This window comes from Eptatretus burgeri, chromosome 5 (assembly GCF_056783735.1).
Source record: "Eptatretus burgeri isolate ZD-2024b chromosome 5, Ebu_testis_v1, whole genome shotgun sequence".
NCBI classification, from domain to species: domain Eukaryota; kingdom Metazoa; phylum Chordata; class Myxini; order Myxiniformes; family Myxinidae; genus Eptatretus; species Eptatretus burgeri.
Genome location: NC_140965.1, coordinates 6,453,141 through 6,480,463, shown reverse-complemented (window position 1 = coordinate 6,480,463; position 27,323 = coordinate 6,453,141). Strand labels below are relative to the sequence as shown.

Sequence of the window (27,323 nt, the reverse complement as noted above, 5' to 3'; positions counted from 1 at the left end):
GAAAATTGGACTCATCAGAGAAGATGACCTTACTCCAGTCCTCTACGGTCCAATCCTTCTGGTCTTTTGCAAACCTCAGCCTGGCTCTTCTTTGCTTCTCATTGATGAAGGGCTTTTTTCTAGCTTTGCACGACTTCAGCCCTGCCCCTAGGAGCCTGTTTCGAATCGTCCTCACCGTGCACCTCACCCCAGCTGCCGTTTTCCATTCTTTTTGTAGGTCACTTGATGTCATCCTACGGTTGTTGAGTGACATTCGAATGAGTTGGCGGTCATCCCGGTCAGTGGAAAGTCGTTTTCACCCTCTGCCAGTCTGTAGCTTTGTTGTCCCCAATGTCTGCTGCTTGACCTTGTTCTTATGAACCACCGTCTTTGAAATTTTAAGGATGGAAGCAACGTGACACCCACTCTATCCCTCTGCCAGAAAAGCCAGAATTGAACCCTTCTTTTCCTCACTCAAAACTTTTATTTTCAACTCTTTTGGCATGGTCAATAGTTATTTTTTTGATTCCAATTACTTTTGAGGTACTACTAGCACTGTTTTTGCCATCCAGCTGGTCCTATTACAAGAGGATAGTGATGACCACAGCAGTGGTTTTCATACTGTTACGTTGAGGGGGGTATGCATTCAAAGGGTAATTAGGATGTTTAATTAGGTATGCCATGCTGTTCGAGTTTACCAGGATCTCAATGTAATAAGTAGCAATTCAGTGGTGATAAGTTGTCTAGTAAATGTCCATTTCTTCAAGGGGGAAATGATAATTGTCACGTAATTAGATAGGGATACGGGTTAGGGTAAGTGTGTCTGCGTAAACCCCTTTTAGTATTCCCTGGAGGCTTGCCGTGACGTCACAGGACAGTGCTGCGGATGGCTCCGCCCCGTGATCACGATTGGCGGAAGGCGACGGCGGAGGGCCAATAAAACGGCTCGATTGGAAGTGACGAGCACTCGAGGATAAAAAGGTTCTATTTGGGAAAACGGGGGGAGGAAGAAGATCGGTAAAGAAAAACCGTTTTGGTGGAGGCTGTTGGGCTGGGAGCGTGCTGTTTTGGTGCGCCGATTCGATCCTGGTCTCATCGTGTCTCGTGGCCATGCTGTGCTTCGTGCCTCACCTCGGTTGGCTCTGGGGTTCTGCTGGCTCGGAGTACGGGGTCGAACGGCGGGCGGACCTGCCTCCCTCTCCTGCTCGCAACTTGGCGCCAGAACTGGCTCCCTGGCGGCTGTGAGCGGTCTTGGGCCGACACCAGGAGGTCGACAGCACCACGGTGTCTCCTGCCCCTGACGAGCGCAACGCCAGCTCGTCCGACGCCAATCCAGGGACTGTTGCGTTTACACCACGGGCCAGCCTGACCACCAGGACCAGCTACGTTTTGTGTGTGTGTGTGTGTGTGTGTGTGTGTGTGTGTGTGTGTGTGTGTGTGTGTGTGTGTGTGTGTGTGTGTGTGTGTGTGTGTGTGTGTGTACCTGGCGCCTTAGAGGGTTTGAGATTTGTACATCCATTGGAATTGTTTGTGTTTTCCCCACGCCCGAACCAACACCACCATCCCGTCAAATCACCCCGGATCCCTCTTCTGGCCGAGTCTTGTTATTTCTGGTCAGAGAAATAAACGTTATCAACTCGGTGAAAAGCGACTCGTTCCACCTTCCTCGTCCCGTTTGCGGTAGAGCGATTAAAACCGCCATCTTTGGGTTATAAATAAATAAACCGCCTCCATTGTTTCGGCTCATTCTACGTTGGCGGGACTGTTCAAGTCCCGTGAACGTCACAATACTTTTCCTTGTTAAATAAGATTCAGTTCAGGTGATCACCTAATCAGTACCTCACTAAGTAGAATGAGGTGTGCCTGTGTTGGAATTCAACACACACTGGAATGGAATGGCTGCCATACATGTAGAGATGCTGATTTAAATTTATTTTGGAGTGGTCTCATATTTTTTCCAGAGCTGTATCTACATATATATATATATATATATATATATATATATATATATATATATATATATATATATATATATATATATATATATATATATATATATATATATATATATATATATATATATATATATATATATATATATATATATATATATATATATATATATATATATATATATATATATATATATATATATATATACATATACATATATATATATATATACATATATATATATACATATATATATATATATATATATATATATATATATATATATATATATATATATATATATATATATATATATATATATATATATATATATATATATATATATATATATATATATATATATATATATATATATATATATATATATATATATATATATATATATGTGCGTGTTAATAACCAAACCGTGTTGCAAAAAAAACACCTTCTTGGCGGAATCATGTAGAAATTAAAAAAGGCCAAAGGAGCAAATGTTTCGCAAAACAATCTTCCCACTCAGTTTCATGCATGTTTGGGGCCCAAAGAAGGCCAGCAAGTGGAGCTGGCCTTGTTTCATGAATGTCGCACAATATTTGGCCATGATTGGCTGGCATACCCTTTGTTAGTGGGTCTCCTCTTTCTGGCCTATTTTACTCCATCTCTTTCTGCCACTGCATATTCAATTCTGCCCATCGCTCCTTGACCTTTGAGATGAGGACCTCGTGGGGTGTGTTCAATTACTTCGGTTGTTGTGGACCGCTTGCTATGTGGCTTAAGCACTCAAGCAAGCACTCCTTTCAAAACCGTTAAGGAACGGCTGGCTTGGAAAACGCTAGCTATCCAACTGCTTGGTAGCTGAACACACCCACAAGAGCACTTAAGGTGAGAAGGATAAAAAAAAAGGACGACAGCTTGTCGAAAATGTTTCCCTGAAAAGATAGCAATAAATTAAATAAAAAGCCGATGGGATTATAAACGGTGTGGAAAATGAATAAACAGCCAACACAATAATTACAGCGGTTCTTAATGACGTCACTTGGCGATAACAGAAGAGAAGCTCCACCAACATTTACATTCCCCGCCCACATCCTCTTGATTTGCCCACTTTTAAACTTCCGGCAAAACAAAAAGCACAAGGCAAATGCCATAAATATTTTTAGCCGTTGGTGTGTTTGTTTAGGGCCCTGTCACACCTTGACATTTTAGCCAGCGTATGGCAACGTATCAAAATGTATGTAAAACGCTGGCGTATGCTGAACTATTGATGTTTTTTTTCAGTTTTGGGCGTATTCATAACGAGTTGGACATATGCATAACGTATTAGAAAGGTACACAGAACGTTTCGATAACTTATAGATAACTTATACCAACGAATGCTTCTTGTGTTGTCGGCGTTCACAACATATGCCCAACGATAGTCTAACGTATGCATAGCGCGGCAGCGTATCGCCGACGACCACGTGGCGTAGCCTATTAAAAGGCTGCCGCTCGACGATTCAAATCATAACCGCACCAGACATGGAAGTGTCAACATCATCGTCGTGCCGAAGAAAACTTCGAAGAATGCTGCCAAGAAGTCTCCTGGCCGTGGCCGTGGACACGGACGCAAAGAGGATCCATCACACCCACACCCTCCCCATCACACTCACCTACGACTACTGACATGGACCTACGACTCTACTACTGACACGCTCACCTACTACTAATACTGATACTACTGACATGGACATCTACTCACCATGGAGTCTGAAACACTGACGGGTTCCTCCTGTGAAGCCCATTTTTATATACCAATTCCCCTAAACGCTGCCAATACGCCATTATACGGTAGCTGTAAGTTAGAAACACGTTCAGTAAGTTCTGTGGTCGTCCGGAAGACGTCAATCAAATACATCTACATACGTCAATATGCGTTGGAGATACGTTACACATAGGTTCAAAGCACGTTACTCATAGGTTAGAAATAAGTTTCGGGTACGCTAGACATTACCCGACGTGTTTCGACTTATGAGTAACTTACAAGTAACGCGTGTCGACGTGTGTCAACGATCGCATAACGTGCCTACAATTTATGGCCAGTGTATGCGGAACGTGCGAGTCATACGCTGGCATACGTCGAAAAATTTTGAGAACGCTTAAAATTTGTTCACGAGCTCAGCGTACTACGACATATACCAGCGTGCTTCAGCGTGCTCTTAACGTATACCAAACTTACCCATAACGTATTCGATGTACGCCAGCGTTTTAGACAAATTTTTCATACGTCGGCATACGCTTGCTAAAACGTCAAGGTGTGACAGGGCCTTTACGCGTCTGTACGTTATTCTTTTATGGCTGAACCAAAACCTCAAGGCCCGAACTTCAGAATCTGGGAAAGGTTTTAAGCCTCAAGGCCCGAACTTAAGAATCTGGGAAAGGTTTTAAGCCACCCCCCCCTCTCCCACAAGGAAATTTTCTGTATGTATTGTTATGGATCAGGGGGTTCGAGTTCCTCACTAATACCCGGTCCTGAGGCCGCTGGGTATACATAACTCTGTGCGCCAGTGGGTTGCTCAGCAAACATGAACGCTGATACCAAGCCTGGCAGGGTTACACTACTTTGTTTCCGTGTCCGGTGGAATGACCCCACTAAGTGAGTTTCTTGTCCTCGATGCACACTTGGTTTAACTTACCATATCAGATGCAGCTGGGCGGAGCTGCCAAGTACATGTCGGCTAATAAGACAAAGCAGGTAGGGTAAAACTTCCCATCTAACTATGCTTGTACACTGTGTCGGACCAATAAAGGAAGACAACCGAGACAGATTGGAAATAACAACAAACAATTATTTACTTATACACAGAAGCCATGATTTAAAAGCAAGTATTTACAGCCAAGAAAGCAAAAGGCGCACAAGAGCAGATTTAACCATACACAGATTCATTCTTATTCAATCTTACTCACGCACCCAAGGCCATGATGGGAGCCCTCAGCCTCTCCCCGTGCACGCAAAACATCCTTTGCACTGTACGAGTGCACTTACTGTTTCACATGTGAGAAGCGCCATCCCACAGGCCACGAACACCAAGCATTGTACGTTGTGTCATGAACATGCATGTAAAAAGGGAGCGAAAACGGAGAGGGATTCTGTTGGACCGAGGGATGACCGAATAGCCGTGGGGTTGAAGGTAAGACCGAGGGGGTGAAGGAGGGATTGTCAAAAGGATGTTTGGTGAAGGGGATTGTTGGTGGATTGAGGAAGCAGAGGGGACAAAGAACCGATGGTATAAAGGAGGAGAGATTGAAAGTAACAGGGTGGGGGTGTAAGACCACACCAAGGAATACAAACGAGCCAACGCATACACACCAAACAACCCCTTGGCAAGGTTCCAAGGACTCCACACAAAGACTATTGAAATAACTGATCCTCAGGTCTCCTACGTGTTGATGTATGCTCATCCCCTGGGGTAAGTTTCCAAAACCATAACAGCATGTTTGTGTCGGTTTGAAAATAATACAATAAATAAATACATAAATAAAACGCTGGGCCAATCTCCATCAGATTTTGTAAACGTGCTGGAGTTACTCAGGATCAGGTCATGGGCACAACCCCCCTCTCACTTGCAAAACAATTGGCTGCATGTATGTATTCTGCTCTTTGGATATGTATTTTATGCATTTCGTGAGTTGGAGCCCACTGCTGGCCACGAATGTTAATCGAAAGCAGATGGCAAGAAGTGATGTAAATCAGAGCAGGAGGCAGGAAGTGATGTAAATCGAGAGCAGGAGGCAGGAAGTGATGTAAATTGAGAGCAGGAGGCAAGAAGTGATGTAAATCAGAGCAGGAGGCAGGAAGTGATGTAAATCGAGAGCAGGAGGCAAGAAGTGATGTAAATCGAGAGCAGGAGGCAGGAAGTGATGTAAATCGAGAGCAGGAGGCAGGAAGTGATGTAAATCGAGAGCAGGAAGCAGGAAGTGATGTAAATCGAGAGCAGGAGGCAGGAAGTGATGTAAATCGAGAGCATGAGGCAGGAAGTGATGTAAATCGAGAGCATGAGGCAGGAAGTAATGTAAATCGAGAGCATGAGGCAGGAAGTGATGTAAATCGAGAGCATGAGGCAGGAAGTGATGTAAATCGAGAGCAGGAGGCAGGAAGTGATGTAAATCGAGAGCAGGAGGCAGGAAGTGATGTAAATCGAGAGCAGGAAGCAGGAAGTGATGTAAATCGACAGCAGGAGGCAGGAAGTGATGTCAATCAGAGCAGGAGGCAGGAAGTGATGTAAATTGAGAGTAGGAGGCAGGTAGTGATGCAAATTGAGAGCAGGAGGCAGGACGTGATGGAAATCGAGAGTCGGAGGCAGGAAGTGATGCAAATCGAGAGCAGGAGGCAGGAAGCGATGTAAATCAAGAGAATGGAGCAGGAAGTGTTGCAGAGGCAGGAAGTGATGTAAATCAAGAGCATGGGGCAGGAAGTGTTGCAGAGGCAGGAAGTGATGTAAATCGAGAGCAGGAGGCAGGAAGTGATGCAAATCGAGAGCAGGAGGCAGGAAGTGATGTAAATCAAGAGCATGGGGCAGGAAGTGTTGCAGAGGCAGGAAGTGATGTAAATCAAGAGCATGGGACAGGAAGTGTTGCAGAGGCAGGAAGTGATGTAAATCGAGAGCAGGAGGCAGGAAGTGATGTAAATTGAGAGCAGGAGGCAGGAAGTGATGCAAATCGAGAGCAGGAGGAAGGAAGTGATGCAAATCGAGAGCAGGGGGCAGGAAGTGATGCAAATCGAGAGCAGGAGGCAGGAAGTGATGCAAATCGAGAGTAGGAGTATGATGTCGGTTCTTTCTTCCTGGTTCACTGTGCTGTCTTCTCCCCTGATCGTGAACTGTTATTGTGCGCTGAGAAAGTGGTTGGTGGTGCTAATACGCTGGAATAATGCGTGAGGACGAGCCCACACAAGACCGCCGATCGAATCCCTACCACTGTGTGCTTATCATTGCCACATGGAGCAGTTTCTTCTCTCGGTCATGTCTATCTGTCACTGTGTTACCCTCGAGTGCATGAGTAAGTTATCTGGTCCCGAGACCGTGTGGGTAATTTATCATTCATCTGTCACCATTTTGTATCGCCACATGTGCAGCCATGTCTTCTTGTTCCCCACCCCATTTGGTGAAATCAATCCCTTGTTAAATGAGAACTTGTGGGGTCGTCGGTGGGGAACTCCATAGCGCAGAGAGAATTGGGGATTAACGCCTTTTCTGGAAATTTGGGACCACACATTCCAGTGCTTATGAAAGCCTGGTGTTGGCGCAGTGGTTAGGGCAGTGGCTTGGGACCCAAAAGGTCCTGAGTTCAAGCCCCGTTGGGACACTGAATTTTTTTTATATATATATATATATATATATATATATATATATATATATATATATATATATATATATATATATATATATATATATATATATATATATATATATATATATATATATATATATATATATATATACCAAGTCGAAAACACCAGGGGGTTGACAAAGCCTGCCATCCTTCCGAGCTCGGCGAAATGAGTACCAGTTGTACTGAGCCCGGTGTATGCCCCGGTTAGAATAGGTGTACCATATCCCTGTGTGTCGTAAGAGGCGACCAGGGTTGCGTCAGGAAGGGCATCCGGCGTAAAAAACCTATGCCAAATCATTATGCGGACAACAAAACGTTGGTTGATCCGCTGTGGCGACCCCTAACGGGAGCTAGCCGAAAGAAGAATAAGACATTCCAGTGCTTATGAAAAGCAAATCGCCTGCCGCTTCTCGCTCGGTTTGAAACATCGATTCACACCCAAATTAACTCGGGTAGATACAGGGACCTTCTTGTGCCCTACCCACCTGGAGGTATGATGATCTTGAAATCCCACGACTGTAACAATATATATATATATATATATATATATATATATATATATATATATATATATATATATATATATATATATATATATATATATATATTAGAAAGATAGCTCAGATTCTGGAGGAGTGCGCAATCGCCTTTTGGTTGTCTAGCCACGGTTTGAATCACTTTCCCAGCTATACACTCTCACCTTGGTGTTTTTGCACACATGGTGATACATAAATGTGAACCGTCCCTCGGATGGACGTGAAGCGCGAGGACTCATCTGCCAGCCGTGGTTGTTGGTTGATGTTTAGGATCCCCAGGTGTCTCTCATGAAGTCAGTGAGTTGTTGTCGACACCCTGAACAAATTCCTCTCTTTCTCCAACTTGGCTGATAGCGCGTACGTACTACATAGATGGCTCTTGAAACCTGCCCAACGTTCATTCCAAGCTGCTTCTTGCAACACATAACACTCAAGATATTGTTATGATATAAAACACAACATAGTGAGTGCTTTTGGAAAGAGAATGAAGCAGCTGTGGAAAACCCCACTGTGTCAATTCATTCCGATGCAAATTGGCAGGATTCCCGGGCACTGTGCCTTCTCTCCTTTAACCCCCACCAACCCCCCTCCCCCCTTCACCCCTCCATTCCCTCCCCCAAATTAGAGCACATGCGACTCCCTTCGGTTTCACAACAAATATTCAGAGACGATGGTGTCCCAATCACAAGGTTGTTGGGACACTGGTAGACAGTAAAGGCCGTTTGGCCCATCATGCCTTTGCTATTCCCCATGAGAACACTCCTACATGACCCAGTGAGCATGAACTCATCCATCACAATACAGATGTTTCTATCTTCAGAACTCTTCCGAAGCTGAGAACCAGGTTTTACACCAACGTCCAAAGGATGGCGTCCTCCAAGATGCAGTGCCTCCTTCCCCTTTCACAGATCCTCCTGGGGTTGTTGCAGTGGTAATAGATCATGAAAGGTCCTAAAATAAGTCAAAGTGGCCAATTCCTCCCTCGACCGAGACAAGGATTTTGAGACTGGAGCAGGGAAGCAGACCCACAGGCCACAGTCTACCTGAGCAAACAGAACCTCAGCAAAGACCTTTAAAGTTTACAACACAGACGAAACAGCATACTGTGGGCATGGTTACATGCATCACTTGCTGGTGACACTTTCAGATTGTCGTGTCCTCGTCTCAGTCTTGCTTGACACGAGATGGCGACACTACATTACTTTAGAGCTGTACAGCAGTTAAATGGAACCACGAAACAAATAGAGCAGGACATTCGATTTGGCCAGGTTGGCGGACACAACGATGATCGACTCTTCACGAAGGACACCGTGGGATGTTTCACGTATATCAGTGAATGCTCGCAGACAGGACACGCCGGCTGAACATCCCTCCAAAGGACAGAACACTGACTGATCGACCTGCGTGTGAACACCCAGGATAGGATAACAGTTTGTCCGGTCAGGAATCAATTTATTACAAAGACCAGTTGAAGAGGTGGTTACCATGGCACTAGACCCTGACTCTAACCACAGCCCAACAAATTCCTCTCAGGAGCTGCATTGATGGTCAATACTTCACGTCCATGATTAATTACTTGCCCTTTTCTTTACCAACTGAAAACGAGTTGATTTATTGACTATTCCAATAGAATTTATTTTATTTTACAGGTGTAACTGATGGAGGTGTTCCTGGAGGATGTTTGAGGACCACATGTGATCGAGGCACCTGGTTGAGATGACGTTTCCCACCTATGTTCTCCGGTATGTTTTAGGGCTGGACAGCTTGCAGAAGTATAATAATGGACTTGTGGGTTTATTTTGAAGAGTTGATAAAGATTGATGTCATACAAGTTTGGTGCTTTGATCGACTCCTCAAATGTTCCAATTACTTTCTGCACCCATCATTTGAACTTTAGAAATGATCAATTTACTTCATCCTGTTTAGTTTGACAACGTTTTACTCCTGGAACTTCACAGAGAGGGAAAAGAAAACTTCATGGCAATGAAAAGTCGAGCTGACACTGCTTTGACTCCACATTCCATAAACAGAACCAACGTCACACTCGTGATGACGCACATCCCACGGTAATTTCCTCTGATGTGGCACGTGCGCCGGGAATGTCTGCAGAGCCTTTGAAATACCCATCCAACGACTGTTTGATATTAAAGACTAATTGTGTGTGAATTTGTTTTGTAAAAATCAACCCCCTTCTTCTTCTGTGCATGTATGACAATGATATGCAAGGGACTGGACACCCAGGAAGCCATCCGGCCCATCACGCCGACACTCCAACTTGAAGAAATTGCAAACATGATAAATACAATTCCTACTCACCATTCATCGCATGGATCGAAGAACAGTTGGAACTTGAGAGTTTATGGAATGCCTTACCCCATGCAGTGTTGAGAAGAAGAAGAAAAAAGGACGTGGGAAGGGTCTTTTAAACTCTTGCTTTGCGTTTCCGAGCACGATCTATATTTGCGACGAGCCACCACTTTGAATCTCGATATTCCCGAACACCGAGAGAGCGAGCGGAAAATTCGATTGGTCGAGATGGTGTAAAATGGCATAATATTTTGTCCAAAAATACCACGAAACGGAAGGGTTTTGAAAACGCTAAAAGGCCATTTGTGTTCTACAGCGTTGAAGAATATAATTTAAAATGATAGACAAGAAATGTTTTAAAGGTTGTAGAAAAAACAAAATTCCCATAAGTTTTACCACCATTTCCACAGCATCTTATAAACCACATTATCTGCCACATTAAATGAGTTCTTCGTACCTGTTGTTTGTGTCCTTTATAACGTCCTTATAAACAGTAGGTTTCCTGTTTGGAATGATTTTCAATTGTGTTTGACTGCAAGACAGGCAGACAGAGTAAAAATATTATCTCACTCCTCTCTGCACATGCACAATCGGGTCAAGATTCCGTACAATTTGCCAAAGTTTAGTAAAACTAAACTGCGGATTCATGTTCTGATTCACATTAAAAATATTGTTGTGGTTCTGTAAAACCACATGCCTCCAGCGATCCCAATAGCAAGCACAACATACAGCAAGCACAAGGCAGTTATTTCAATAGCATGTGTATAACTTTGTCCTTTCCATATGTCCAGTGAGTAAAGGGGAAAGATGCGTTGTGTGGGACTCCTTCAGTTAGACTACTTGTACCTCTTGATCTTCACCCCTTGCAGTTCTTCCACTCCTTTGCTACACCACTCTCACCTGAAACATGCAAGCATGCATGCACGCAAACCAATAGAATCCAAGTGAGCCACACAGTGAGGGGTGCGTATGCATTTGCGTGCCAATTTTCCACTCAAAACTGCGTGCCAATTCTCAACTGCCATTTCACCTCAGACTTTCATTCCGCTCACCAAACTATACCACGCTCACCACAACCACTTCATATGACCTCTACAAATCCCTGCAACAACCCACACTTACCTTTTCGATTACAAACTCGACCATCACTCACAATCTCATTTCAAGGAATTTCCTACACCGCACAATGCCTCACCCCACAATGCCACAATGTACTGCTACTCCATTACAAACACCACAACGTGCTCCTGCTACTCGAAAACTGCCTCAACTGCCACATACTCATTGAACATTTACCACAGCCTCAAAAGACGCAGAGATGTAGGTCAGGTTATTTCAGGGCATAACTGAAAGCGCGAATGTGCGCTGGAGCTTCTTTAAGGACATACGGGTGGGTGCAGGAATTTCTTTAAAATCCCACGTTTGAATGAAGGTCAGTGCATGTTTGGGTCAAGAGAGTACCTCCAAAAACCACGGCCCCATGTCATGTAAAGGTCGGGAGCTGTTGTGTGTGCCCGTGTTGGCCGACGACCGAGCCATTTTTCGCCTCCGGGACGTGGCTACGACCGCTATGGATCAATAGGGGAGCTCAATTTTGTTGGAACTCCTTTTTATCCGATGGTTGGCTCCTCCCCTCGTCCAGGGCTTATACAAAGATTGTATGAGGCTTATTCTGCAGACTCTTGCCAGGAGCATCGCAGGAGCAAATATCGCCAGACATCGGACCTTGCCGGGGAGACAGGTGGCACAAGGACAAGTGCCAAGTCAGCATGACCAGGTGTGGGGCCATGCATTGCTGCTGCGAGCCAGGACTGCCCCATTTCAATGTCACTCATTAGGTTACGACACTTACACGTACAGACTCTTACGATATACAAGAGGATCTTTTCTCTCACGCATATTTCTCTCTCTCTCTCTCTCTCTCTCTCTCTCTCTCTCTCTCTCTCTCTCTCTCTCTCTCTCTCTCTCTCTCTCTCTCTCTCTCTCTCTCTCTCTCTCTCTCTCTCTCTCTCATCGACTGTGGATGAAAAAGAGCAATCAACGCAGGCAACTGTTCTTTTCAGAGTGAACCAAACTGAGCTGCACCTCACATTCTTCCTCTTACACTACATTGTGCCCCATGTCGCATTACATTTCCACTTCTCAAACACGTACATGAGACACCCTCAGTAGTTCTTGTGTGTGTGTGTGTGTGTGTGTGTGTGTGTGTGTGTGTGTGTGTGTGTGTGTGTGATGGCACCTGTTGTACCATAAGTTAAGACTGCATAAGAACTTTCGGGATAACTCTGTACTGTGTCTTCTTTTGTATTATTGTTTGCCTTTTGCCGCATCCCACAAATTCCTTGCTCTCCCTGCTGTACATTTGCAATAAATCCATTTACCATGCCACACAACTTTCCTCACACCTTGTTTAAAAAAATTGTTAGAAATGTTCCCAGCTCGTTTTTGTCTTTTCCTCCATTGGTCCAGCATGGCCCACACCCTCGCTTAGCCGGGACGATATTCCCCAATAATGTGTTAAATCGCCGGTAGGTACTTGGCAGCTTTGCTCGGCTGCACCTGATCTGGTAGGTAATGTAAATAACGCAAGTACGTACCGAGGGCGCGATCGCCCAATAAAGAGGTCACATGTCCTTAGGTAAACGGTTGTTAGACAGAGGACCCTAAGTCACGTGGTCAAGTTATTGGCGTTCGCAGTTGATTAGCGACCAACTGCGGAACAAAGGTATTTATGTGCGACGGCCTGCGATTCCCGGTGAGTCCGGAGAGGAAGTCGTGACAGCCCCTCTCTCATGGTTCCCCCGTGAGGCCGGGTCTGCAACAACATAAAATTCAATTGAAATCAAGATGTTCCTCGATCATGGACTGACATCGGTCGACAGACAGACAGATAGTGAACCAAATGCTTACCACACCTTTCGCTTCGCACGCGCAGGGCAAAAACCATTTATTCGTGAAAATTCCACTTCAAGTTCATAATAAAACCCTCACCACTCGGGAATCACGACATGAAACAAACAGCGAGGAGTATGGAGAAAACGAAATAACTCGCAAAAAAAATCCAAAGCTCTCAGGGAAAACGTGGAATGGCCATGAATAAAAGGAGAACGCTTCTGGTGAGCACAAGCACTGGTAAAAAGAAATTCAAGTGAAAAAGTAGAATTCACAACCAGGTCGCATAAGAGCATCCCGGGAAAAGTTATACTTCGCTGGGTACAATTCCACAATTGGCGGGAACTAGAAATGAGCTCCCCGCAAGACCACGAGTCCTTCCGCCCTCTTTGCACTGTCCTTTCCGTTGTTCCAAGTGATATCATTCTCTCTCGATAAAGATCGGCTGAGAACTAAAATAAAACGCATTTTCACCTTCAGAAACCAGGTCAAAGAGTGGAAAAAGCACCGTGAAAGGAAAACGGTGATTGGTAGGTAAATACGGTAAAACAGTCACATGACTATTGTAGTGGTGGTGCAGCAGCAGGTGCCAAGAGACCCTACAAACTACACATTGATCCAATCGATTAGTTTGTCGACTCAGAATCAATGGAGTGGCCGGGTGGGGAGAGCAGTGTGAAGAACAGTGGGGCGAGTACAGGGACATAAGCAGGGTGTTGTTTTTGTTGTTTTTTGGAGGGTTGGAGTCTCGAGGGTGGACGGAGGAAGTAGGCGAAGAGGTCTATGGATCAAGAATGAACAAACACTGGGAGCACATTCACCTTTTGATAAGACCCTCTCACAGACATGATAACCAGGACACGTCTAGTCTAGACGATCACCTGTTCACACTCAAGATACCTACAAGTCCTGCAATCTATCCACAATGTTTGTAGGCACCTATCTGCTTCCTGTTTAAATATCTCTACTGTTTCTGCTGCCACTACCTCTATCAGTATACCTTTACAGGACCACTGCTGCTTTGACAAGTTAAAAGGAATGGAATTCATTTGAAGAATACATAGATAAAAAGGGGGAAAAAAGACATTTATTACAAAGGGCAAAAAAACGTGACAATAGTTGCAAACATCTTATAGTGCTGGTGTGCTTTCATATTCACCAACAGTGTGGGGAGATCATTTCCACATGACAATGGAACCAGGCCATGCCCAGCTGGGTCCTGCTGTGTACTTCAGGAGATGGAGACACAGGAACAAAGATGGAGGGGATTAAAAAACGGCAGCAGTACCATTTGAAGGGAGGCACAAAAGCAACAGAAGCGATCGACTGCACCCAGCGGGATTTGGCCCGGCACGGTTCATTTTATGATGCGAGAAGGGCAATGAGTGGGAGAATCCATGATGTGGAGAAAGATCCATGACAGGTAACAGTGGGGGACGAGCTGCAGGAGTGACCGAGGATGTGTGGCTATTCATCTCCAATCCACATGTCTGTACATGTACACCTTTTCTCTGATGTGACCCTGTTTAACATTGGCAACTACACTTTAGTTCCATTATCTGCAGCTTTGAAGGCATTGGAGCTGACATGACTTTTGAAACTGCGACAATACAAAGAACGAACATTATTATTGCTAAATCTACACCACATAGCAACCAAGGTACAGCGTCGGAGAGGACACTCAACACCGGTTATATCTGGGGAAGGATAACATCCGATTGTATATAAACAGGACATTCTGAACACCTGATCCCTAATTATTATACACCTTTTTTTCTGTACACTTTCCCTACGTTTACAACCATGTGATATATTATTAAACAAAGGCAGTTTGGTCTAAGATAGGTTCTACAAAAACAACTTCAGGTTTGTGCTTAAAATCCTCATCTGTGTTCTTCGCAGTCGAAGTTGTTGAGCTGGCAATGATATACAGGTACTCATGTAATTATTTGTTCAACTCCATCATTACTTTCTTCCCGTTACATATTACTTGTGACTTCATTCAGTGTGCTGGCCTTCACTTACTGCAGCCCGACCTGATACCATCATTTCAACTCAACCGAGGAGGGTCATTTCTAATTTATACGCCGCCAAACTTATTGGTTCTCTGTGACTCGCTATGGATTAACATGTCGTCAAATCCTTCAGTATTTATTCAAATGGACTAAACCGTTAAGCTTTTGACGTTACTTTAAGTAAGAGTAGTGTTAACACTGAGCAAGTTCAGTCACGGCGAGAACGTTTTCAAAGTTGAATTAAATTAGGTCCCAAAGGCAAGTTCGAACCCGGTTTTTGCCAGATAATCACTCATCACACGCGTGTCTCAAGAAAACGAGGACGACAGGAAGTCGTGACAGGTTTTTTGTGACATGAAAACCACAAACATGTCACACAAGTAACGGAGATCTCAAATTGGGAATCGGCTTCAACTCTTAACAAATACCTCAAATTAATCAATCTTCTTCAGCAATTGCATATTAGACCAAGATTTAGTTACGAGTTAGTTATCATGACGCCTTCCGCTGCAAGTGACAGGTGCTGCCACCAACTCGAATGTATCTGGCACCTTCTGCATCTGAGAGCAAAAGTTTGACGAAAAGTTGACAAAAAAAGAGCACCTCATGCTGTCAGACATGGAAACATATCCATACAGGCTGTTCCGCTCATTACTTTGGGCAAAATTTTATTTGTATAAACCACAAAAACTTGTCCATCTGTTATATATATATATATATATATATATATATATATATATATATATATATATATATATATATATATATATATATATCGTATATGAATGAGTCGTGTTAGTGTGAAGCCTTTTCATTGATTTTTTTTAAAAATTTTAAACAATTCCATACCCCAACGTTTGGTGCACGTGAGTATCTGACATGGTTATAATGTCGTCTGTTAAAAATATGTGATAAATATCAGCATGACGGTCTAAAATAATGCAACATGAAATATTATTATAAAATAAAATGAAACTTCCTCAACAATACTCAAAACGAGTCTGCATTACAGTAAACCTACAGTATGTGGTAGTGCATGGTCTCAAGGCGCATCTCTGTCTAAACCCCATCGTCTTCAGCAATTTATTTTATTTAATGTCCTATTTGTAATCACCTAAAGAAATTACGTTCAGAAGTAGTTGAAATAACCAACTTGATGTCCAAAGAAGAAACGCTTGAGGAAGGTGACAGTTCTTTAGACTGAAATCCGTGTCGTTTTAAAATATTCCTAAATGTCCTGATACTCTTGCAATCCCACAATATGGCAAAACGATTTTGGGTCGAAGTTTCATTGAAGACCTTCTACCGGAGCCATTCTACCACGACTCTGTAAAAACGTTCCGTCTCTGTTCTGTATGCTGCTCAACAGCCGTGCCACCATAATGTTATTTGTCAGCACGAACAAAGGAGGCAAACATGGTGTCACTTTTCAGAAGTGCGTCTGGCCGATCAAACTCCATGATGCTTCCACGTCGGAGGACCATCACCAGATCCGCTGTAAGGATTGTGTGCACACGATGCTGAAAGAACATGCAACCCGCTCAATACCAATTTGTTGCCAATAATGGTACAATACAAGTTTCGAAAATGTCGTCCAAGATGCGAGACTCATGGATTACACTTTATACCGGTGCACTCACTGTATATGTGTGTGGTTAGGACCAAATGCTTAATACCACTATTGATTATGCATAGCAGGTTGACTCACCGCGATAATAACGACTGTGCGGTTTGCAAATGCAGTCATCACCACTTTCTGTAGGATGTTCTCCTGCACGACGGACACAAGAATGTATGGAACACACAAGCTAATGTTGAGGACATTCTTATGTTGAGCATCGATAGACGCAAGGAAAGACAAATTATTACCTCTGCCACTGAAGGTGGATGGAAGTTAGGTTTGTAATTCTGTAACCAAAACCCCTGTTTGTCTGTGAGCAGGATATCTCAAAAGGTTAATGACAGATTTGGACGAAACTTTGTGAACAGTTTGGGTGTGTGACAAGGACGAATTCATTCGATTTTGGTGAAGATCCAGTTCTGGATATGAGAATTATAAAAACTTTTTTTTTCTTTTAAGTGATTCTTTGCCATTGAGAAATGGAACCAAAAACAATATACGTACAGCATGATATTTCAAAAGGTTGTCGATGGATTATGACAAAACTTGGTGGATGAGTTTGGTTGGTGATAAGAACAAGCCGATGAGATTTTGGTTAAACTCCGGACGCAAATCCGGCCCATCAGTGGGATACAAAACGTAAACTGTCCGGCCTGGAGGAGATATGTGCTCTACCACGTGCCGTTCTCGTTTAATCATGCGACTAAGACCTTAACTGAACAAACTTTAACTACCAACATACTGTATATTGGCTATAGTCTTTCGGAAGATTCCTGTTTATGACTGCTATGTAGAGAACATTGTACTTTACGGTAATTCCACATATCGACGGTCCCCTGTGCCAGTGCACATGCGCAGCCTGACCCGGAGCCAGGGATGTTGTGGGTGTTTCAACCTGTTCAATACTTGTTTGATTATTGTCGTTCCACGCTAATGAAGTGGTCGAACAAATTGAACTCTGTTCTTATTTATAATCAAACAACTTGATGCAGTCGAGTAAAGATCGTCGGTGCTGAGGAGGACGCGACTGGGTGAAAACGGACCACGAGAACGTCGACAGTGAGTTTGGATTTCTCGGGTACTGTACCCAATCTTCGCCCCCAGGACACTGTACACACGTGTGCATCACCGAAAATAGAACGTTTACTCCAGAATAACTGTTCCTATGGCGCCGGTGGAAGCCGAGTGCCCGATCGAGGGTTGTGACTATATGGCTACACATGCAGAGGCGGCAGTGGTGGCCGCCATGTTGAGTATACACGCCACTGTGCACGTCGCCGCCCCCAGGGCGGCGAGCTCGAATGCCAAGATGGAGAAACTCAAGCGTCCCTCCATAGCACTGGCCGGAACGGGCGAGGCCTGGTCGTACTTCATAACCCGCTGGGGCGAATACAAAACAGGTACTAAGCTTGTCGGACCCGACATAGTCGCGCAGCTACTGGAGTGCTGTGAGGAGGAGCTGAGAAAGGACCTCACTCGCGCTGCGGGTCGGAGCCTCGTGGGCAGCGATGAAGAAGACGTCCTCGCCGCCATGAAAGCGCTCGCCGTCCGGACGGAGAACACGATGGTAGCTCGAGTGGCCCTGTCTAACATGCGGCAGGGACACGAGGAGCCCGTCCGGTCGTTCCACGCCCGCATCAAGGGGCAGGCGGACACGTGCAAGTATGAAATGAAGTGCACCAAGGCGGGGTGCGATCAGGTCAACGACTTCACCGAAGAGATATTGCGCAACGTGGTTGCCCGTGGCATCGCGGACCAAGCAATACAACTTGACCTACTCGGTGAGAAGAACCAGGACATGCCATTAAAGGACATGATAGAGTATATCGAGGCCAAAGAGTCTGGAAAACGCTCGGCATCGCGCCTGCTTGGACACTCAGAGCACGGACGCGATCAGTAGTTCGTATCGGCGGGGAAAGCGACAGGACGTCCGCGCCAGAGTAGGAGCCAGGCCGGAAAAACGGAAGGCCAAGCCCGAAGGAGTATGCATCTACTGCGGCGAGGTGGGCCACGGCAAAACGCCTCAATGGCGCGCCAGACGCGCCGAGTGCCCCGGGTACGGTAAAAAGTGCTGGAAGTGTGACCGCCAGAATCACCTCGACAAGGCGTGCCTGGGCGGCCGATCGGCAAGACCCCCATCTAAGGAGACCGACGGGATGTACGACGAGCAGACGGCAGCCTTCGTCGAGCTATGCACGGTCACCATGGCCAGCACAGGGGACGAAATGCGCGTGCTTCCCCTCGCTCACCACCTGTACCATGCTATGTGCGATAAGTGGATGAAACGCATATCCGACCCGCAGCCATACGTCAACCTCACTCTCACCAACAAGCGCGAGGATTACAAAGCGCTGGGTTTTAACGTCCTGAAACACACCCGCGGTAACCCTACCCGCTATGGCAGACACGGGTGCCAGAGCTGCCTGATCGGCATTAAAGTCGTCCAACAAATGGGGCTGAGTACCGAGGACCTCATACCTGTATCCATGACCATGAAGGCCGCAAACAACAGAGGAATTCGTATCCTCGGAGCCGTGGTAGTCAGATTCGCCGGTAACAGTGATGACGCTGGAGATTGGAGACGCGCCAAATCGCGTATGTGACGGACTCTTCAGACCGCATCTTCCTCTCCCGCGCGGCCTGCATGGACCTGGGAATGATCTCGGACAGATTCCCGACACTCGGAGAGGTGAATCTGACAACCTCGGAATTGTGCGACTGCCCGCGACGCGCGGAGCCGCCACTGCCGACCGCACTCCCCATGCCAGCGACCGAGGCCAACAGAGAGGCACTACAGTCACATTTACTCAGTATGTATGCTCAGAGCACATTCAACACGTGCCCACACCAGCCACTACCGAGAATGACCGGCCCGCCACTACGTCTTATGCTCAGTGAGAACGCGACACCGGTTGCCCATCACACTCCCATCTCCGTGGCCATACATTGGCAAGATGAGGTAAAAGCAGGCCTCGACCAGGACGTTCGGCTCGGCGTGTTGGAGGAAGTACTGCCGGCACGCCGGTGACATGGTGTCACCGCATGGTAATTTGCGCGAAAAAGAATGGCAAGCCGCGACGCACCGTCGACTTTCAGGCCTTGAACAAGCATGCGTTCCGCGAGACCCACCACACCCAATCCCCCGTTCCACCAGGCGAGACGCGTACCTAACGGGAAGCGCAAGACAGTATTCGACGCATGGAACGGTTACCATAGCGTCCGCCTACACGAGGACGACCGCCACAAGACGACCTTCATCACTCCATGGGGGCGCTACCGGTACCTATCTGCCCCACAAGGGTATATGGCATCGGGGACGTTACTCACGACGATACGATGAGATCGTCGCGGACATTGGTAACAAGACCAAGTGCGTAGATGACACGCTCCTATGGTCAGACACGATTGAGGGGAGCTACTTCCAGGCGGTCCAATGGCTGGATATATGCGGCCGGAATGGAATCATCCTCAACCCGGAGAAGTTTGTCTTCAGCGCACCCACGGTGGACTTCGCGGGCTTTACCATCACCATGACCGACGTGCGACCGTGCAGCCGCTACCTGGAAGCAATCCACGATTTCCCACAACCGCGTAACATCACCGACGTCAGATCGTGGTTTGGGCTTGTCAACCAGGTGGCATACGCCTTTAGTATGGCCGAACGAATGCAGCCATTCCGGAAGCTCCTGAAAAGTGGAGAACGCTTCCAGTGGTCCATGGAGTTAGAGGACATATTCCGCGAGTCGAAAGACGTGATCGTACAAGAAATCGAACACGGTGTCCGCATATTTGACAAAAACTAAGCCAACATGCATCGCCACGGACTGGTCGAAGGAGGGAATCGGATTCTGGTTGCTTCAAAAGCACTGCCGATGCGTGCCAGTTAGACCATTCTGCTGCACTGATGGATGGAAAATAACCCTGGTCGGCAGCAGATTTACACACGCGGCAGAATCCAGATACGCGCCCATAGAGGGCGAGGCTCTCGCAGTCGCGGACGCCTTGGACAAAGCGCGCTACTTCGTACTGGGCTGCGAGAACCTGATCGTTGCGGTAGAGCACAAACCACTGCTGAAACTCCTTTCGGACAGAGCACTTGACGACATACCCAACCCCCGCCTCAGGAACCTCAAGGAGAAGACCCTGCGTTATCGCTTCCGCATCATACATATCCCGGGCATGAAGAACAAGGCGGCAGATGCCATGTCGCGCAGGCCAGTTGGCACCACGCGACCTCCACTCATGAACCTTCCAGATGACAATGCCACCATAGCGACCCACCTCCAACCAAGCACGCACACCGACGTCCTGTCCCTCCTACGCCAAACTGAGCCGGAGTATGACGACGACGTCGAGGACAACCTGGCATGGTGTGCCGCGGGCCTCGAATCATTGCGATCAGTAACATGGGATCGCGTCAGGGAAGCCACTAGCAGCGATGGCGATATGCACATATTGGAGGGAATGACAATGAACGGCATCCCCGACTCAAAAATCGAGATGCCAGAGACAATTCGCGACTATCACCAGTACCGCGAGAACATTACATCGACAGATGGAGTGATCCTATACAAGGACCGAGTAGTCATACCACCCTCACTCCGCGGCGATGTGCTGACCCCCCTCCACGCTGCCCACCAGGGCGTATCAATGATGACCGCCCGCGCAGAATCCTCTGTATTCTGGCCAGGCATGTCGGCCGACATCAGCGCCACTCGGAAAAACTGCGAACACTGCCACCGGATGGCACCATCACAGCCTGGAGCGCCACCAACTCCACCTATTCCGGTCGTTTACCCCTTTCAGGCAGTGTGCTCAGACTTCTTTGCACACAGGGGTGCACACTACCTTGTGACAGTGGACAGATACTCGAACTGGCCGATCATCTCAAAGTCGACGGGTGGCGCCGCCGGACTCATAAACCACTTACGTCGCGCCTTCGTGATGTACGGGACACCAGAAGAGCTCGCGTCGGATGGGGGACCGGAGTTCACCTCCACCGAGACCAGGTCATTCCTGCACAGATGGGGCGTACACCACCGCTTGTCATCGGTGGCCTTCCCTCACAGCAACTGTCGCGCGGAGATTGGAGTTAAGACAATGAAACGACTTATCACGGACAACACCAGCCCGCAGGGAGAACTTGACACTGACGCTGTGCAGAGAGCGATACTACAATATCGTAACACGCCTGACCCTGACACGAAGATCTCCCCCGCAATGTGTGTCTTCGGCCGCCCGATACGCGATTTCATCCCAATTATCCCCGGGAAGTACAGACCGCACGACACTTGGCATGAGACCCTGAAAGCGAGGGAGGAGGCCCTCCGCAAACGTCATATCCGCACAGCCGACACCTGGGCAGAACACACCAAACGCCTTCCGCCACTTGCTGTAGGGGGACCAAGTCCGCGTACAGAACCAGACAGGATTCCACCCAAAAAATGGGACAAGACAGGCAGTATCGCGGAGGTACGCCAACACGACCAATACGTGATCAAGATCGATGGCTCGGCAGAGTCACACTGGAACAGGAAATTCCTGCGCAAGTTTAGCCCAGTTCGCAATGACCAGCTGCCACCCCGGTCTATCTATGATGATCTAGCAACCCGCATCACTGTACCTGCACCCGTTGTAACACCGCAACTGCCTGACCTCGACAGCGAACCCGTGACATCTGCGACGCCAACGGGGCCCACGCCGGCACTGACGTCAGTATGCACACCCCGGCGCAAGACGACACCCGTTTTAGACACGCCAGCAGCACCAGGACGAGGCACACCGAGGCGCGCGATCCTTCAGACGCCACCATCGGCCCCTGAAACCCCGAGAGCCCCATCCCCACTGGGGCCCGATGTGACACCACCAGCACCAGCGATAGGTCAACGCCGATCCACCAGAGCGACCAGCGTGCCTGCCTGGCACAAGGACTACTCCATGGAATAGTCACACGATGGGCGATATAAACTTTTGTTCATTCATTAAACTTAATATTTTCTCAGCCTTTATCTATTAACATAATAAAGACTCGGAGGGAGATAGAGAACATTGTACTTTACGGTAATTCCACATATCGACGGTCCCCTGTGCCAGTGCGCATGCGCAGCCTGACCCGGAGCCAGGGATGTTGTGGGTGTTTCAACCTGTTCAATACTTGTTTGATTATTGTCGTTCCACGCTAATAAAGTGGTCGAACAAATTGAACTCTGTTCTTATTTACTATGTATTTCCTGGACCATCTCCCCCTCCTCTTCCCTTAACCCCTCCCAGTCTCCCCAAATCCCGAATCGATAATAATTAACCAAACATGTGCATATGATAAATCAATAGCAAGGAAAGATCTCTGGAAAATGCCTTGCTCACCGTAGCCATGTCAATAGACGCGGTTGCTTCGTCCATGATGAAAATGCTGCTTTTTCGTACGAACGCACGTGCAAGACAAAATAGCTGCCTTTGTCCCACGCTGAAGTTCTCTCCATTTTCCTTAACAATGGCATCTGCAGACAAGTGTTGTTAGGAACACAGCAGCTGGGAAGGTGTGCAACAGTCAGGTAGATTATGGAAATATTCAAACGCAGATAAAAATCACAAAATATTCACGTAAACAAACAGCCACATGTTGCATACTATGAGATTTGGTCATTGGGTACCCCCAAGGTAGAGTTGTGACTGTTGTCACTGGACTCTACACTCATGGAGGAAAGATGTGTGATCCAAAACAAAATCCCATTTCACACTGTTGCAACAAATCAGAGGATTTGTAAGTGGTGAAATCTCATAAATCATTGGACCCAGGTATATTGTGATGGCAGATTAGGCCACTATAGGTGGAATAATGGTCTGGGAAAGGCTTTGCTGACAAAGTTCAAGAACTCTGGGTACTGAGGGATCAAGGCTGTGTCGGGCTTCATTCACATTTTTTTTGTTTTTGTATACCCTGTCGAGGCTCGTATGAGAGCTAACACACAACTCACAGCGAGGGGAGCATGAGACAAGAGGGGCGGGAAAGGGAAGGACAAAACAGTGGGGAACAGAGACATTAGGAGATCTGTGGAAGGGAGAGGGATGAGGTGGGGAACATGGGGAATACAAGATGGACATTACAGGGACTTTCAGGAAGGAAAGCAGGAAATTTGAAGGAGGTGGGTTTGGCTGGATTATCAGGGGTAGAAAAGATTGAGGATTTGGATGGGGGATGATAAGAGGTGGTGGTGAACAGCTCTTTTGAAGGCCTGGAGGGAAGAATGGGATTGAATAGAGTGAGGGAGTTTATGGTGCGAAACGGTGCGAACATTTATTATTTTATGTTCAGGTTATTTAGACAAGAATTCAATTGATACCGACGGTGGCCCTGGGAAAAAAAAGGTCAACTGCATACGTAATACATACATTGAACGCAGCGTGTTTTTAGGTCCATAACTCCCAAATCCCATGTCGACTAGAGAGAGACGTGTGGGGCCTCATTCGACTTGGGGGAGTCCCGGTTTACCCTGTGGACCCAGGTCTTACCCAAATCGAGGGATTCTTAAGATTCACACACTATTTCTATTTATAGTGCTGTAATCTATATATCTATATATATATTTCAAATTTTGCAACAAAGTGGAGTATATCTATATATAATGGAGCAAGCTATATATAATATAGAGCTATTTATATAGTATATAATTTTAGCTCTCAAACGAGCCTCGACAAGGTATTCAAAAAATAAAAAGTATGTGATTATGTATGTATTTATGCACGTATGTATATCCGCTCTTAACGCATTGGTTGAATAGCTGACCTCACATCACCCACAATTGTAATCTGAAATATTTAACCTAAAGTGGTCAGAGGACCTGAAAGATTCCCCACCCCACCCCCCCCCCCCCCGAAGGGCCCAAAAGACAGGAGAGAGAAAGAGAGAAAGAGAGAAAGAGAGAAAGAGAGAGAGAGAGAGAGAGAGAAAGAGAGAAAGAGAGAGAGGAGAGAGAGAAAGAGAGAAAGAGAGAAAGAGAGAAAAAGAGAGAGAGAGAGAGAGAGAGAGAGAGAGAGAGAGAGAGAGAGAGAGAGAGAGAGAGAGAGAGAGAGAGAGAGAGAGAGAGAGAGACACAGAGAGAGACACAGAGAGAGACACAGAGAGAGACACAGAGAGAGACACAGAGAGAGACACACAGAGAGACACACAGAGAGAAGACATGAAAGACCCCAAAATACCCCAAATAACTAAAAGGACCTGAAAGACACCAAAGACCTAAAAGACCCAAAATCGTGGTTTTTGGATCAAAAAGAAAAGATCGTGGTTTTGGATGGGGGAAGTTAAGAGATGGTGGTGAACAGTTGTTTTGAAGACATGGAGGGAACAGTGGGATTGAAGAGAGTGTGGAGGCAGGAAAAGAGAGGAATGAAAGAGTGAAGGTGAGCAGTTATTCTTGATTTTGGTAGTATTACCAGAAGAGTGCACGTCCTTGTTAAAGTGGACATCTCTCTGGCTGTTATCAGAGAACCACCTTACCGCCGTCGAGTCTGGCATTTTACTCAAGCCGACTGGCAGGGTCTCCGAGCAGCCATCAAACTTACAGACTGGTCTCCTATCACTACTTTCTCAAACATCAACTCATCCTGGGAATTCTTTCAAAGAAACTTGCTCTCCCTCATGCACAGATTTATCCCCTCTCATGTTCAGTTGTCCTACCCTTCCTCCCGCCCTTGGTTTACTGAAGCTTGTGGCGAGGCAGTTCTCCTGAAACAACTTGCCTTTGTCTCATGGAAAGCAAACCCAACTGAGGGCAATCTCAGTTCTTTCCACAAAGCTCGGAACAAGTGCGTATCTACCCTCAGGAGAGCCAGAAAACAACATCTTTCTCATCTCAAGTCTGAACTCTCAAACCTCTCTCCCTCCTCAAAATCCTGGTGGCGTTTAATCAAATCTGTTTCTGGTGTATGTTCCCCCTCCATCCCCTCCCTTACCTCAAATGGCCGCACTGCTGATTCCACACGTGATAAAGCTGAATGTCTAAACTCGGTGTTTGCAGCTAAATCTTGTGTCCTAAACCCATCTCTATCTCTACCCACTTTACCCAGTCGCACCCAACTGTCCCTGGACAGTATATCCTTTTCTCCTGACAAGGCGGAGAGCTTGCTTTCAAACCTCGAGTCAGATTCTGCAACCGGTCCAGACGGCATCAGCCCACGTGTCCTCAAAGCCTGCTCTTCTGCTCTTGCTCACCCTCTCTCTGTTCTATTCACCCTCTCATTTGCCCAAACATCTGCCATCTGCTTGGAAATCTGCTAACATCACTGCCCTGCATAAAAAGGTGCAAAAACAGATCCCTGTAACTACAGACCAATCAGTCTTCTCCCAATCATCAGCAAGGTTATGGAATCCATCATCGCTTCAGACATGAAATCCTTCCTCTTCTCCAATGACTTGATTTCCAATCATCAATTTGGTTTCAGACAAGGTCACTCTACCCTGGATATGCTGCTTCTGCTCTCCCATCAATGGATAGAGGTCCTCAATGCCAGACAGGAAATCCGAGCCGTATCCCTGGACATATCACATGCTTTTGACACAGTCTGGCACCCTGCCCTACTCACCAAACTCTCTTCCCATGGTATTCAAGGCCATCTCCACTCATGGCTCGCAGACTTCCTCTCCTGTCACAGTCAACGTTTGGCCCTAAATGGAGTTCTTTCATCCCCTCTTCCTGTCCAGGCTGGAGTTCCTCAAGGTAGCGTTCTGGGCCCTGTTCTTTTTCTGGTTTTCATCAATGATCTCTCGGACTCTCTGGAAAATCCTCTATTTCTCTTTGCCGACGACACCACCCTCTGCCGTACCATCTGTCATCCCTCAGACCGGCAAGCAGCAGCTTCTTCGCTCACTGCAGATCTGGATAAAATCACAAACTGGTCCAACACGTGGAACATGTCTTTCAATCCAGACAAATCTCACACTCTCACTATGTCTCTTTGAAAGGACCGTTTAGAAAACCTCCCCATCCACTTTCTCAACAATCCTCTGGAAGAAGTCTTTTCTTTCAAGCTTCTGGGTCTCACTATCTGCCATGACCTTTCCTGGGAAAGTCACATTTCCAACCTCGCTTCAAAAGCCAGTCGCCGACTGGGAATCCTCCGTCGTGCAAAGTCCTTCCTCGGCCCTCTTGAGCTCCTGACAACTTACAAAGCTTTTGGCCGTAGCCTGATGGAGTACTGCTCTCCCCTCTGGGCTGGTGCTCCTGCCTCCCACCTTTCTCGGCTTCACGCTGTCGAAACCAGGGCTTTTACGATCATCGGCATCTCCCGCAATGAAGCTGAGTCTTTGGGCCTCTCACTCAATCACCGCAGGTTGGTCGGTGGTCTTTCTGTCTTCTACCGACTCCTCTCCAGCCTTGCCCCCCCTGCTCTCTCTACGATTTGTCCCCACCACATTTCCACAGGGCGCTCAAAGTCTGCCAACAACCCCCTTCTGGTAAAACTACCAAAATCACGAATCACTGCTCATCTTCACTCTTTCATTCCTCTTTTTTCCCGCCTTTGGAATAAACTTCCTCACTCTATTCTTTCCCATTCTTCCCTCCAGGCTTTCAAAACAGCTGTTCACCACCACCTCTTATCTTCCCCCATCCAAATTCTCGATCTTTTCTACCCCCGATAATCCACCCAAGCCCACTT

General features: G+C 46.6%; 1 protein-coding gene and 1 long non-coding RNA gene across 6 annotated transcripts in view; one reads left to right on the top strand and one right to left on the bottom strand.

Moving 5' to 3' along the window:
• The first annotated feature begins 6,638 nt into the window (after nucleotides 1-6,638).
• On the top strand, nucleotides 6,639-9,963 carry LOC147025783 (uncharacterized). Its single transcript, XR_015057890.1, has 3 exons — nucleotides 6,639-6,966; nucleotides 9,485-9,577; nucleotides 9,762-9,963. It is a non-coding gene; the product is annotated as an uncharacterized LOC147025783 (long non-coding RNA).
• Nucleotides 9,964-12,313: 2,350 nt separating this feature from the next.
• Nucleotides 12,314-27,323, bottom strand: part of LOC147025782 (ATP-binding cassette sub-family C member 9-like) — a 175,192-nt gene continuing 160,182 nt past the window's right edge. For all 5 annotated transcript variants that reach the window (XM_085880567.1, XM_085880568.1, XM_085880569.1 and 2 more), the window contains 3 exons: nucleotides 23,034-23,167; nucleotides 16,758-16,820; nucleotides 12,314-16,569 (listed from right to left, as the gene is read on the bottom strand). In XM_085880567.1, coding sequence (XP_085736693.1) covers nucleotides 16,435-16,569; nucleotides 16,758-16,820; nucleotides 23,034-23,167 — 332 coding nt within the window. In that variant the 3' untranslated portion in view covers nucleotides 12,314-16,434. The remainder of the gene's footprint in view (nucleotides 16,570-16,757; nucleotides 16,821-23,033; nucleotides 23,168-27,323) is intronic.